This window comes from Engystomops pustulosus, unplaced genomic scaffold, assembly GCF_040894005.1.
Source record: "Engystomops pustulosus unplaced genomic scaffold, aEngPut4.maternal MAT_SCAFFOLD_226, whole genome shotgun sequence".
Taxonomy (NCBI): Eukaryota; Metazoa; Chordata; class Amphibia; order Anura; family Leptodactylidae; genus Engystomops; species Engystomops pustulosus.
The window spans coordinates 141,947-155,934 of NW_027285105.1; the positions used below are offsets into that span (position 1 = coordinate 141,947).

Genomic DNA, 13,988 nt, shown 5'->3' on the forward strand with positions numbered 1-13,988 from the left:
ATACTGCAGGGAGAATGTGATAGCGATGATGTGGTTATTTAGGGTATTACTGATTTCTTGTAGTTCTTCCCACCACCAAGGAGTACATTTGCACAGTGGGCACAGGACGTCCCCATGGCGGTCCCCTTTATTTGAATACATTGTAAAACCTATTGAAAGTGAAGCTGCTATGAATCTGCACAAAGTGCTGAACCCGCTGACTTGGACCAAAGAAAATGTTCTGCTGCTTTGCGTCTCCGGTGATTGCTGATGTTGGTGCAGAGAATCTCAACGTCACATGTGACCAGGATTCCCACTTCCTGCAGAGTCTGATCAGTGTCTCTGATGGAGGATGGCAACACGTAGATCCCTTCTCTGACCCTGGGCGCCGGCCTCTGTGTGATCCTATCCATGACGCCGGTCATCCCCCCCTCTAGCTGTGGGATATAGCTATAGGATATCTGACAGGGTCATGTCTCCAGTATCATGGACTTCAGCATCGCTGCCCCGTAGTGTTTTATAACTTATGATGTGCAGCCGTTTAGGAGCCTCCATAGCAAATTCATCTTTTGGCCACTCTGATATTAACCCTTAAAGCACTGGGGAAAAGATAATATGGGTGTCCCCCAAGAATTAGCTGCATAATGGGGTGAAACCTGCAGCTTCGTGCTGCTCCTCCACAGCATTACAAGGTATCATGGACCTCAATGGAACCAGATATTACACAGATGCTCCAGATCCGTTTGGGAATGAAAGTTGCTGCCTACAATACTCTTGTTGCCAAACCCCCTAAAAGAGTGGACACCACCAGGAGGGAACGGAGTATTGGACACCACCAGGAGGGAATGGAGTAGTGGACACCACCAGGAGGGAACAGAATAGTGGACACCACCAGGAGGGAACGGAGTAGTGGACACCACCAGGAGGGAACGAAGTATTGGATACCACCAGGAGGGAACAGAATAGTGGACACCACCAGGAGGGAACGGAGTATTGGACACCACCAGGAGGGAACGGAATAGTGAACACCACCAGGAGGGAACGGAATAGTGGACACCACCAGGAGGGAACGGAATAGTGGACACCACCAGGAGGGAACGGAGTATTGGACACCACCAGGAGGGAACGGAATAGTGGACACCACCAGGAGGGAACGGAATAGTGGACACCACCAGGAGGGAACGGAATAGTGGACACCACCAGGAGGGAACGGAGTATTGGACACCACCAGGAGGGAACGGAGTATTGGACACCACCAGGAAGGAACGGAGTATTGGACACCACCAGGAGGGAACGGAGTATTGGACACCACCAGGAGGGAACGGAGTATTGGACACCACCAGGAGGGAACGGAGTATTGGACACCACCAGGAGGGAACGGAATAGTGGACACCACCAGGAGGGAACGGAATAGTGGACACCACCAGGAGGGAACGGAATAGTGGACACCACCAGGAGGGAACGGAATATTGGACACCACCAGGAGGGAACGGAGTATTGGACACCACCAGGAGGGAACGGAATAGTGGACACCACCAGGAGGGAACGGAGTATTGGACACCACCAGGAGGGAACGGAATAGTGGACACCACCAGGAGGGAACGGAGTATTGGACACCACCAGGAGGGAACGGAGTATTGGACACCACCAGGAGGGAACGGAGTTTGGACACCACCAGGAGGGAACGGAGTATTGGACACCACCAGGAGGGAACGGAGTATTGGACACCACCAGGAGGGAACGGAGTATTGGACACCACCAGGAGGGAACGGAGTATTGGACACCACCAGGAGGGAACGGAGTATTGGACACCACCAGGAGGGAACGGAGTATTGGACACCACCAGGAGGGAACGGAGTATTGGACACCACCAGGAGGGAACGGAGTATTGGACACCACCAGGAGGGAACCGAGTATTGGACACCACCAGGAGGGAACCGAGTATTGGACACCACCAGGAGGGAACGGAGTATTGGACACCACCAGGAGGGAACGGAGTATTGGACACCACCAGGAGGGAACGGAGTATTGGACACCACCAGGAGGGAACGGAGTATTGGACACCACCAGGAGGGAACGGAGTATTGGACACCACCAGGAGGGAACGGAGTATTGGACACCACCAGGAGGGAACGGAGTATTGGACACCACCAGGAGGGAACGGAGTATTGGACACCACCAGGAGGGAACGGAATAGTGGACACCACCAGGAGGGAACGGAATAGTGGACACCACCAGGAGGGAACGGAATAGTGGACACCACCAGGAGGGAACGGAATATTGGACACCACCAGGAGGGAACGGAGTATTGGACACCACCAGGAGGGAACGGAATAGTGGACACCACCAGGAGGGAACGGAGTATTGGACACCACCAGGAGGGAACGGAATAGTGGACACCACCAGGAGGGAACGGAGTATTGGACACCACCAGGAGGGAACGGAGTATTGGACACCACCAGGAGGGAACGGAGTATTGGACACCACCAGGAGGGAACGGAGTATTGGACACCACCAGGAGGGAACGGAGTAGTGGACACCACCAGGAGGGAACGGAGTATTGGACACCACCAGGAGGGAACCGAGTATTGGACACCACCAGGAGGGAACGGAGTATTGGACACCACCAGGAGGGAACGGAGTATTGGACACCACCAGGAGGGAACGGAGTATTGGACACCACCAGGAGGGAACCGAGTATTGGACACCACCAGGAGGGAACCGAGTATTGGACACCACCAGGAGGGAACCGAGTATTGGACACCACCAGGAGGGAACCGAGTATTGGACACCACCAGGAGGGAACCGAGTATTGGACACCACCAGGAGGGAACCGAGTATTGGACACCACCAGGAGGGAACCGAGTATTGGACACCACCAGGAGGGAACCGAGTATTGGACACCACCAGGAGGGAACCGAGTATTGGACACCACCAGGAGGGAACCGAGTATTGGACACCACCAGGAGGGAACCGAGTATTGGACACCACCAGGAGGGAACCGAGTATTGGACACCACCAGGAGGGAACCGAGTATTGGACACCACCAGGAGGGAACCGAGTATTGGACACCACCAGGAGGGAACCGAGTATTGGACACCACCAGGAGGGAACGGAATAGTGGACACCACCAGGAGGGAACCGAGTATTGGACACCACCAGGAGGGAACGGAATAGTGGACACCACCAGGAGGGAACCGAGTATTGGACACCACCAGGAGGGAACCGAGTATTGGACACCACCAGGAGGGAGCGGAATAGTGGACACCACCAGGAGGGAACGGAATAGTGGACACCACCAGGAGGGAACGGAATAGTGAACACGACCAGGAGGGAACGGAGTATTGGACACCACCAGGAGGGAACGGAGTATTGGACACCACCAGGAGGGAACGGAGTATTGGACACCAACAGGAAGGAACGGAGTATTGGACACCACCAGGAGGGAACGGAGTATTGGACACCACCAGGAGGGAACGGAATAGTGGACACCACCAGGAGGGAACGGAATAGTGGACACCACCAGGAGGGAACGGAATAGTGGACACCACCAGGAGGTAACGGAATAGTGGACACCACCAGGAGGGAACGGAATAGTGGACACCACCAGGAGGGAACGGAATAGTGGACACCACCAGGAGGGAACGGAGTATTGGACACCACCAGGAGGGAACGGAATAGTGGACACCACCAGGAGGGAACGGAGTATTGGACACCACCAGGAGGTTACGGAGTATTGGACACCACCAGGAGGGAACGGAGTATTGGACACCACCAGGAGGGAACCGAGTATTGGACACCACCAGGAGGGAACGGAGTATTGGACACCACCAGGAGGGAACGGAGTATTGGACACCACCAGGAGGGAACCGAGTATTGGACACCACCAGGAGGGAACGGAATAGTGGACACCACCAGGAGGGAACGGAGTATTGGACACCACCAGGAGGGAACGGAATAGTGGACACCACCAGGAGGGAACGGAATAGTGGACACCACCAGGAGGGAACGGAATAGTGGACACCACCAGGAGGGAACGGAATAGTGGACACCACCAGGAGGGAACGGAATAGTGGACACCACCAGGAGGGAACGGAGTATTGGACACCACCAGGAGGGAACGGAATAGTGGACACCACCAGGAGGGAACGGAGTATTGGACACCACCAGGAGGGAACGGAATAGTGGACACCACCAGGAGGGAACCGAGTATTGGACACCACCAGGAGGGAACCGAGTATTGGACACCACCAGGAGGGAACGGAGTATTGGACACCACCAGGAGAGAACGGAGTATTGGACACCACCAGGAGGGAACGGAGTATTGGACACCACCAGGAGGGAACGGAGTATTGGACACCACCAGGAGGGAACGGAGTATTGGACACCACCAGGAGGGAACAGAGTATTGGACACCACCAGGAGGGAACGGAGTATTGGACACCACCAGGAGGGAACGGAGTATTGGACACCACCAGGAGGGAACGGAGTATTGGACACCACCAGGAGGGAACCGAGTATTGGACACCACCAGGAGGGAACCGAGTATTGGACACCACCAGGAGGGAACGGAATAGTGGACACCACCAGGAGGGAACGGAGTATTGGACACCACCAGGAGGGAACGGAATAGTGGACACCACCAGGAGGGAACCGAGTATTGGACACCACCAGGAGGGAACGGAGTATTGGACACCACCAGGAGGGAACGGAATAGTGGACACCACCAGGAGGGAACGGAGTATTGGACACCACCAGGAGGGAACCGAGTATTGGACACCACCAGGAGGGAACGGAGTATTGGACACCACCAGGAGGGAACGGAGTATTGGACACCACCAGGAGGGAACCGAGTATTGGACACCACCAGGAGGGAACGGAATAGTGGACACCACCAGGAGGGAACGGAGTATTGGACACCACCAGGAGGGAACGGAATAGTGGACACCACCAGGAGGGAACGGAATAGTGGACACCACCAGGAGGGAACGGAATAGTGGACACCACCAGGAGGGAACGGAATAGTGGACACCACCAGGAGGGAACGGAATAGTGGACACCACCAGGAGGGAACGGAGTATTGGACACCACCAGGAGGGAACGGAATAGTGGACACCACCAGGAGGGAACGGAGTATTGGACACCACCAGGAGGGAACGGAATAGTGGACACCACCAGGAGGGAACCGAGTATTGGACACCACCAGGAGGGAACCGAGTATTGGACACCACCAGGAGGGAACGGAGTATTGGACACCACCAGGAGGGAACGGAGTATTGGACACCACCAGGAGGGAACGGAGTATTGGACACCACCAGGAGGGAACGGAGTATTGGACACCACCAGGAGGGAACGGAGTATTGGACACCACCAGGAGGGAACGGAGTATTGGACACCACCAGGAGGGAACGGAGTATTGGACACCACCAGGAGGGAACGGAGTATTGGACACCACCAGGAGGGAACGGAGTATTGGACACCACCAGGAGGGAACGGAGTATTGGACACCACCAGGAGGGAACCGAGTATTGGACACCACCAGGAGGGAACCGAGTATTGGACACCACCAGGAGGGAACGGAATAGTGGACACCACCAGGAGGGAACGGAGTATTGGACACCACCAGGAGGGAACGGAATAGTGGACACCACCAGGAGGGAACCGAGTATTGGACACCACCAGGAGGGAACGGAGTATTGGACACCACCAGGAGGGAACGGAATAGTGGACACCACCAGGAGGGAACGGAGTATTGGACACCACCAGGAGGGAACGGAATATTGGACACCACCAGGAGGGAACGGAGTATTGGACACCACCAGGAGGGAACCGAGTATTGGACACCACCAGGAGGGAACCGAGTATTGGACACCACCAGGAGGGAACCGAGTATTGGACACCACCAGGAGGGAACCGAGTATTGGACACCACCAGGAGGGAACCGAGTATTGGACACCACCAGGAGGGAACGGAGTATTGGACACCACCAGGAGGGAACCGAGTATTGGACACCACCAGGAGGGAACCGAGTATTGGACACCACCAGGAGGGAACCGAGTATTGGACACCACCAGGAGGGAACGGAGTATTGGACACCACCAGGAGGGAACGGAGTATTGGACACCACCAGGAGGGAACGGAATAGTGGACACCACCAGGAGATAACGGAGTATTGGACACCACCAGGAGGGAACGGAATAGTGGACACCACCAGGAGGGAACGGAGTATTGGACACCACCAGGAGGGAACGGAGTATTGGACACCACCAGGAGGGAACGGAGTATTGGACACCACCAGGAGGGAACGGAGTATTGGACACCACCAGGAGGGAACGGAGTATTGGACACCACCAGGAGGGAACGGAGTATTGGACACCACCAGGAGGGAACGGAGTATTGGACACCACCAGGAGGGAACGGAGTATTGGACACCACCAGGAGGGAACCGAGTATTGGACACCACCAGGAGGGAACGTAGTATTGGACACCACCAGGAGGGAACCGAGTATTGGACACCACCAGGAGGGAACGGAGTATTGGACACCACCAGGAGGGAACGGAATAGTGGACACCACCAGGAGGGAACGGAATAGTGGACACCACCAGGAGGGAACGGAGTATTGGACACCACCAGGAGGGAACGGAGTATTGGACACCACCAGGAGGGAACGGAGTATTGGACACCACCAGGAGGGAACGGAGTATTGGACACCACCAGGAGGGAACGGAGTATTGGACACCACCAGGAGGGAACCGAGTATTGGACACCACCAGGAGGGAACCGAGTATTGGACACCACCAGGAGGGAACCGAGTATTGGACACCACCAGGAGGGAACCGAGTATTGGACACCACCAGGAGGGAACCGAGTATTGGACACCACCAGGAGGGAACGGAATAGTGGACACCACCAGGAGGGAACCGAGTATTGGACACCACCAGGAGGGAACGGAATAGTGGACACCACCAGGAGGGAACGGAATAGTGGACACCACCAGGAGGGAACGGAGTATTGGACACCACCAGGAGGGAATGGAATAGTGGACACCACCAGGAGGGAACGGAATAGTGGACACCACCAGGAGGGAACGGAGTATTGGACACCACCAGGAGGGAACGGAATAGTGGACACCACCAGGAGGGAACGGAATAGTGGACACCACCAGGAGGGAACCGAGTATTGGACACCACCAGGAGGGAACGGAGTATTGGACACCACCAGGAGGGAACGGAATAGTGGACACCACCAGGAGGGAACGGAGTATTGGACACCACCAGGAGGGAACGGAATATTGGACACCACCAGGAGGGAACGGAGTATTGGACACCACCAGGAGGGAACGGAGTATTGGACACCACCAGGAGGGAACCGAGTATTGGACACCACCAGGAGGGAACCGAGTATTGGACACCACCAGGAGGGAACCGAGTATTGGACACCACCAGGAGGGAACCGAGTATTGGACACCACCAGGAGGGAACCGAGTATTGGACACCACCAGGAGGGAACCGAGTATTGGACACCACCAGGAGGGAACCGAGTATTGGACACCACCAGGAGGGAACCGAGTATTGGACACCACCAGGAGGGAACCGAGTATTGGACACCACCAGGAGGGAACGGAGTATTGGACACCACCAGGAGGGAACGGAGTATTGGACACCACCAGGAGGGAACGGAATAGTGGACACCACCAGGAGATAACGGAGTATTGGACACCACCAGGAGGGAACGGAATAGTGGACACCACCAGGAGGGAACGGAGTATTGGACACCACCAGGAGGGAACGGAGTATTGGACACCACCAGGAGGGAACGGAGTATTGGACACCACCAGGAGGGAACGGAGTATTGGACACCACCAGGAGGGAACGGAGTATTGGACACCACCAGGAGGGAACGGAGTATTGGACACCACCAGGAGGGAACGGAGTATTGGACACCACCAGGAGGGAACGGAGTATTGGACACCACCAGGAGGGAACGTAGTATTGGACACCACCAGGAGGGAACGGAGTATTGGACACCACCAGGAGGGAACCGAGTATTGGACACCACCAGGAGGGAACGGAGTATTGGACACCACCAGGAGGGAACGGAATAGTGGACACCACCAGGAGGGAACGGAATAGTGGACACCACCAGGAGGGAACGGAGTATTGGACACCACCAGGAGGGAACGGAGTATTGGACACCACCAGGAGGGAACGGAGTATTGGACACCACCAGGAGGGAACGGAGTATTGGACACCACCAGGAGGGAACCGAGTATTGGACACCACCAGGAGGGAACCGAGTATTGGACACCACCAGGAGGGAACCGAGTATTGGACACCACCAGGAGGGAACCGAGTATTGGACACCACCAGGAGGGAACCGAGTATTGGACACCACCAGGAGGGAACCGAGTATTGGACACCACCAGGAGGGAACGGAATAGTGGACACCACCAGGAGGGAACCGAGTATTGGACACCACCAGGAGGGAACGGAATAGTGGACACCACCAGGAGGGAACGGAATAGTGGACACCACCAGGAGGGAACGGAGTATTGGACACCACCAGGAGGGAACGGAATATTGGACACCACCAGGAGGGAACGGAGTATTGGACACCACCAGGAGGGAACCGAGTATTGGACACCACCAGGAGGGAACCGAGTATTGGACACCACCAGGAGGGAACCGAGTATTGGACACCACCAGGAGGGAACCGAGTATTGGACACCACCAGGAGGGAACGGAGTATTGGACACCACCAGGAGGGAACGGAGTATTGGACACCACCAGGAGGGAACCGAGTATTGGACACCACCAGGAGGGAACCGAGTATTGGACACCACCAGGAGGGAACGGAGTATTGGACACCACCAGGAGGGAACGGAATAGTGGACACCACCAGGAGGGAACGGAATAGTGGACACCACCAGGAGGGAACGGAGTATTGGACACCACCAGGAGGGAACGGAGTATTGGACACCACCAGGAGGGAACGGAGTATTGGACACCACCAGGAGGGAACAGAGTATTGGACACCACCAGGAGGGAACCGAGTATTGGACACCACCAGGAGGGAACCGAGTATTGGACACCACCAGGAGGGAACCGAGTATTGGACACCACCAGGAGGGAACCGAGTATTGGACACCACCAGGAGGGAACCGAGTATTGGACACCACCAGGAGGGAACCGAGTATTGGACACCACCAGGAGGGAACCGAGTATTGGACACCACCAGGAGGGAACCGAGTATTGGACACCACCAGGAGGGAACGGAATAGTGGACACCACCAGGAGGGAACCGAGTATTGGACACCACCAGGAGGGAACGGAATAGTGGACACCACCAGGAGGGAACGGAATAGTGGACACCACCAGGAGGGAACGGAGTATTGGACACCACCAGGAGGGAACGGAATAGTGGACACCACCAGGAGGGAACGGAATAGTGGACACCACCAGGAGGGAACGGAGTATTGGACACCACCAGGAGGGAACGGAATAGTGGACACCACCAGGAGGGAACGGAATAGTGGACACCACCAGGAGGGAACGGAATAGTGAACACCACCAGGAGGGAACGGAGTATTGGACACCACCAGGAGAGAACGGAATAGTGGACACCACCAGGAGGGAACGGAGTATTGGACACCACCAGGAGGGAACGGAATAGTGGACACCACCAGGAGGGAACGGAGGGAATGGAGTAGTGGACACCACCAGGAGGGAACGGAGGGAATGGAGTAGTGGACATTACCAGGAGGGACACCACCAGGAGGGAGCAGAGTAGTGAACACCACGACAAAATGGAGGGAATGGGGGAAGTGAAGTGAATGGAGGGAGTGGATGGAATGGAGTAGTAAACAGCACCAGGAGGAAATTGAGGGAAGGGAAGAAATGGGGGGAATGAAGGGAATAGAGTAGTGGACACCACCAGGGAGGAGTGGAGGGAGTGGGAGTGGAGGGAGTGGGGGCAATGGGGGGAATGGAGGGAGTGGAGGGAATGGAGGGAGTGGAGGTATTGGAGGTATTGGAGGGAATGGAGGGAATGGTGGGAGTGGAAGAAGTGGAGGGAATTAAGGGAGTGGAGGGAGAGGGGCGAGTGGCAGGAGTAGGGGGAGTGGAGGGAGAGGAGGGAATGGAGGCAGTGAAGGGAGTGGAGGGAGTGCAGTGAGTGGAAAGAGTGGAGGGAATGGAGGCAGTGAAGGGAGAGGAGGGAGTGCAGGGAGTGGAGGGAGTGCAGGGAGTGGAGGGAGTGCAGGGAGTGCAGTGAGTGGAGGGAGTGCAGGGAGTGGAGGGAGTGGAGGGAGTGGAGGGAGAGGAGGGAGTGCAGGGAGTGGAGGGAGTGCAGGGAGTGGAGGGAGAGGAGGGAGTGGAGGGAGTGCAGGGAGTGGAGGGAGTGCAGGGAGTGCAGTGAGTGGAGGGAGTGCAGGGAGTGGAGGGAGTGCAGGGAGTGCAGTGAGTGGAGGGAGTGCAGGGAGTGGAGGGAGTGCAGGGAGTGGAGGGAGAGGAGGGAGTGCAGGGAGTGGAGGGAGTGCAGGGAGTGCAGGGAGTGGAGGGAGTGCAGGGAGTGCAGTGAGTGGAGGGAGTGCAGGGAGTGGAGGGAGTGGAGGGAGTGGAGGGAGAGGAGGGAGTGGAGGGAGAGGAGGGAGTGCAGGGAGTGGAGGGAGAGGAGGGAGTGGAGGGAGAGGAGGGAGTGGAGAGAGTGGAGGGAGTGGAGGGAGTGGAGGGAGTGGAGGGAGAGGAGGGAGTGGAGGGAGAGGAGGGAGTGCAGGGAGTGGAGGGAGTGGAGGGAGAGGAGGGAGTGGAGGGAGTGCAGGGAGTGGAGGGAGAGGAGGGAGTGCAGGGAGTGCAGGGAGTGGAGGGAGAGGAGGGAGTGGAGGGAGAGGAGGGAGTGGAGAGAGTGGAGGGAGAGGAGGGAGTGCAGGGAGTGGAGGGAGAGGAGGGAGTGGAGGGAGTGCAGTGAGTGCAGGGAGTGGAGGGAGAGGAGGGAGTGGAGGGAGAGGAGGGAGTGCAGGGAGTGCAGTGAGTGCAGGGAGTGGAGGGAGAGGAGGGAGTGGAGGGAGAGGAGGGAGTGCAGGGAGTGCAGGGAGTGGAGGGAGTGGAGGGAGTGCAGGGAGTGGAGGGAGTGCAGGGAGTGGAGGGAGTGCAGTGAGTGCAGGGAGTGCAGTGAGTGCAGGGAGTGGAGGGAGAGGAGGGAGTGGAGGGAGAGGAGGGAGTGCAGGGAGTGGAGGGAGTGCAGGGAGTGGAGGGAGAGGAGGGAGTGCAGGGAGTGGAGGGAGTGCAGGGAGTGGAGGGAGAGGAGGGAGTGCAGGGACATTACATGTCTGTATTTTCACACATTGATAATTAACCCTTTATGTGTCACAGGAAGAGACGAATGTTTCCAACCTCAGAGAAGCGTCACCCACTGCACAACCACAAGAGCGGAACATTCAAACTGCAGAGCATCGCACCCACAGATCACAACGCTCTGCAGCTACACACCCCGCTCTATGATATCACTATGATGGGGGTTATACTCCTCTGTATCTGACATGACTCCACTCTATGATATCACTATGATGGGGGTTATACTCCTCTGTATCGGACATGAATCCGCTCTATGATATCACTATGATGGGGGTTATACTCCTCTGTATCTGACATGACTCTGCTCTATGATATCACTATGATGGGGGTTATACACCTCTGTATCTGACATGACTCTGCTCTATGATATCACTATGATGGGGGTTATACTCCTCTGTATCTGACATGACTCTGCTCTATGATATCACTATGATGGGGGTTATACTCCTCTGTATCTGACATGACTCCGCTGTATGATATCAGTATGATGGGGGTTATACTCCTCTGTATCTCTATATATAATGGATGATGAGTTGAGTCTTCCTCCAGTTCTGTTGGGTTTCTGTTCTATCGGATCATTATTCTGGTTCTCCTATTGTCCTGGACCCTTCTGTGCCATCACTTGCCTCTTTGTGTCCCTCTTAGACTCTTCTCTCCTCCTTAGACTTTTTGTTGTTCCTTTTGCTATTAGAGACAATTTTTAGGATCTATAGAAGGTCATCGCCCTCCCGTCCCCCAATCCATTGCCCTCCCGTCCCCGAATATTGAGATGTAGATGATGAGAGTATTTACCTGAGAGAAGGAGGATGAAGCAGAGTCTGGTCAAGGAGAAGACCCGCCATGCACTTTGTGACACCATGACATGAAAGCCGAGTGAAGCGAGGGAGGAAGAGGAGGAGACCGGCTGAGCACTGGAGGCTTCCTCTGAATGTGACAAGATCTGTGTCTGCTACTCTGCCCATACAGTTACTCACGTTCTCTCAGGGTCCTCCAGGCTGTCCCATCCTCAGGGGCTCCTGAGATCTCCAGCCCAGTCAGTACCGAGCACATAGTACATCCAGGTATCAGCACTAAGTCCTCACTTACACATCGGATCAGATTTGCAGAACTTGGTTTCCTGGGAGGATGGAGGCAAATCTGTAAGAATTCATGAGGGAGTCAGGACCGGTGATGGGGACCACCAAAAATGTCTTATATTTTACACTGAACCATAAGAACCCACATAACGCACTGCCGGCCTCAGTAATACAATAAAGTAATAGTAATACACAATGTGGGACATTAACCAGTGCCCGGCCTCGCTGCCCCGCACCAGCCGTGATTGATGCATCCGATCCCCGGGTACAGAACCGGTACCGTGCGGTGCCGGATACTGTGAGAGAGAATATTGGGTTCAGGCCGTGTATCACCATCTCCAGTTACTCTGCACAGGGTAGTAGTCTCTCGCACCTCAATGACTTCCTGCCTGTGGTTACTACATCGCAGCCACAAACTGCACAAAGACTGTAACATAAAGGAGAGACAAGGCTGACGACGTATAATATATCCTAATACACAACCTCCTGCAGCCCCACGACTGTAACATAAAGGGGAGACAAGGCTGACGACGTATAATATATCCTAATACACAACCTCCTGCAGCCCCACGACTGTAACATAAAGGAGAGACAAGGCTGACGACGTATAATATATCCTAATACACAACCTCCTGCAGCCCCACGACTGTAACATAAAGGAGAGACAAGGCTGACGACGTATAATATATCCTAATACACAACCTCCTGCAGCCCCACGACTGTAACATAAAGGAGAGACAAGGCTGACGACGTATAATATATCCTAATACACAACCTCCTGCAGCCCCACGACTGTAACATAAAGAGGAGACAAGGCTGACGACGTATAATATATCCTAATACACAACCTCCTGCAGCCCCACGACTGTAACATAAAGGGGAGACAAGGCTGACGACGTATAATATATCCTAATACACAACCTCCTGCAGCCCCACGACTGTAACATAAAGGGAGAGACAAGGCTGACGACGTATAATATATCCTAATACACAACCTCCTGCAGCCCCACGACTGTAACATAAAGGGGAGACAAGGCTGACGACGTATAATATATCCTAATACACAACCTCCTGCAGCCCCACGACTGTAACATAAAGAGGAGACAAGGCTGACGACGTATAATATATCCTAATACACAACCTCCTGCAGCCCCACGACTGTAACATAAAGGAGAGACAAGGCTGACGACGTATAATATATCCTAATACACAACCTCCTGCAGCCCCACGACTGTAACATAAAGGGGAGACAAGGCTGACGACGTATAATATATCCTAATACACAACCTCCTGCAGCCCCACGACTGTAACATAAAGGGGAGACAAGGCTGACGACGTATAATATATCCTAATACACAACCTCCTGCAGCCCCACGACTGTAACATAAAGGAGAGACAAGGCTGACGACGTATAATATATCCTAATACACAACCTCCTGCAGCCCCACGACTGTAACATAAAGGGGAGACAAGGCTGACGACGTATAATATATCCTAATACACAACCTCCTGCAGCCCCACGACTGTAACATAAAGGGGAGACAAGGCTGACGACGTATAATATATCCTAATACACAACCT

At 55.1% G+C, this 13,988-nt stretch overlaps 1 protein-coding gene across 1 annotated transcript in view; it reads right to left on the reverse strand.

The window, feature by feature from the left end:
* The window catches only part of CD2 (CD2 molecule), a 64,839-nt gene extending 52,444 nt beyond the window's left edge, over positions 1–12,395 (reverse strand). The window contains exon 1 of the mRNA XM_072132098.1: positions 12,124–12,395. Coding sequence (XP_071988199.1) covers positions 12,124–12,190 — 67 coding nt within the window. The 5' untranslated portion in view covers positions 12,191–12,395. The remainder of the gene's footprint in view (positions 1–12,123) is intronic.
* Between the last annotated feature and the right edge of the window lie 1,593 nt (positions 12,396–13,988).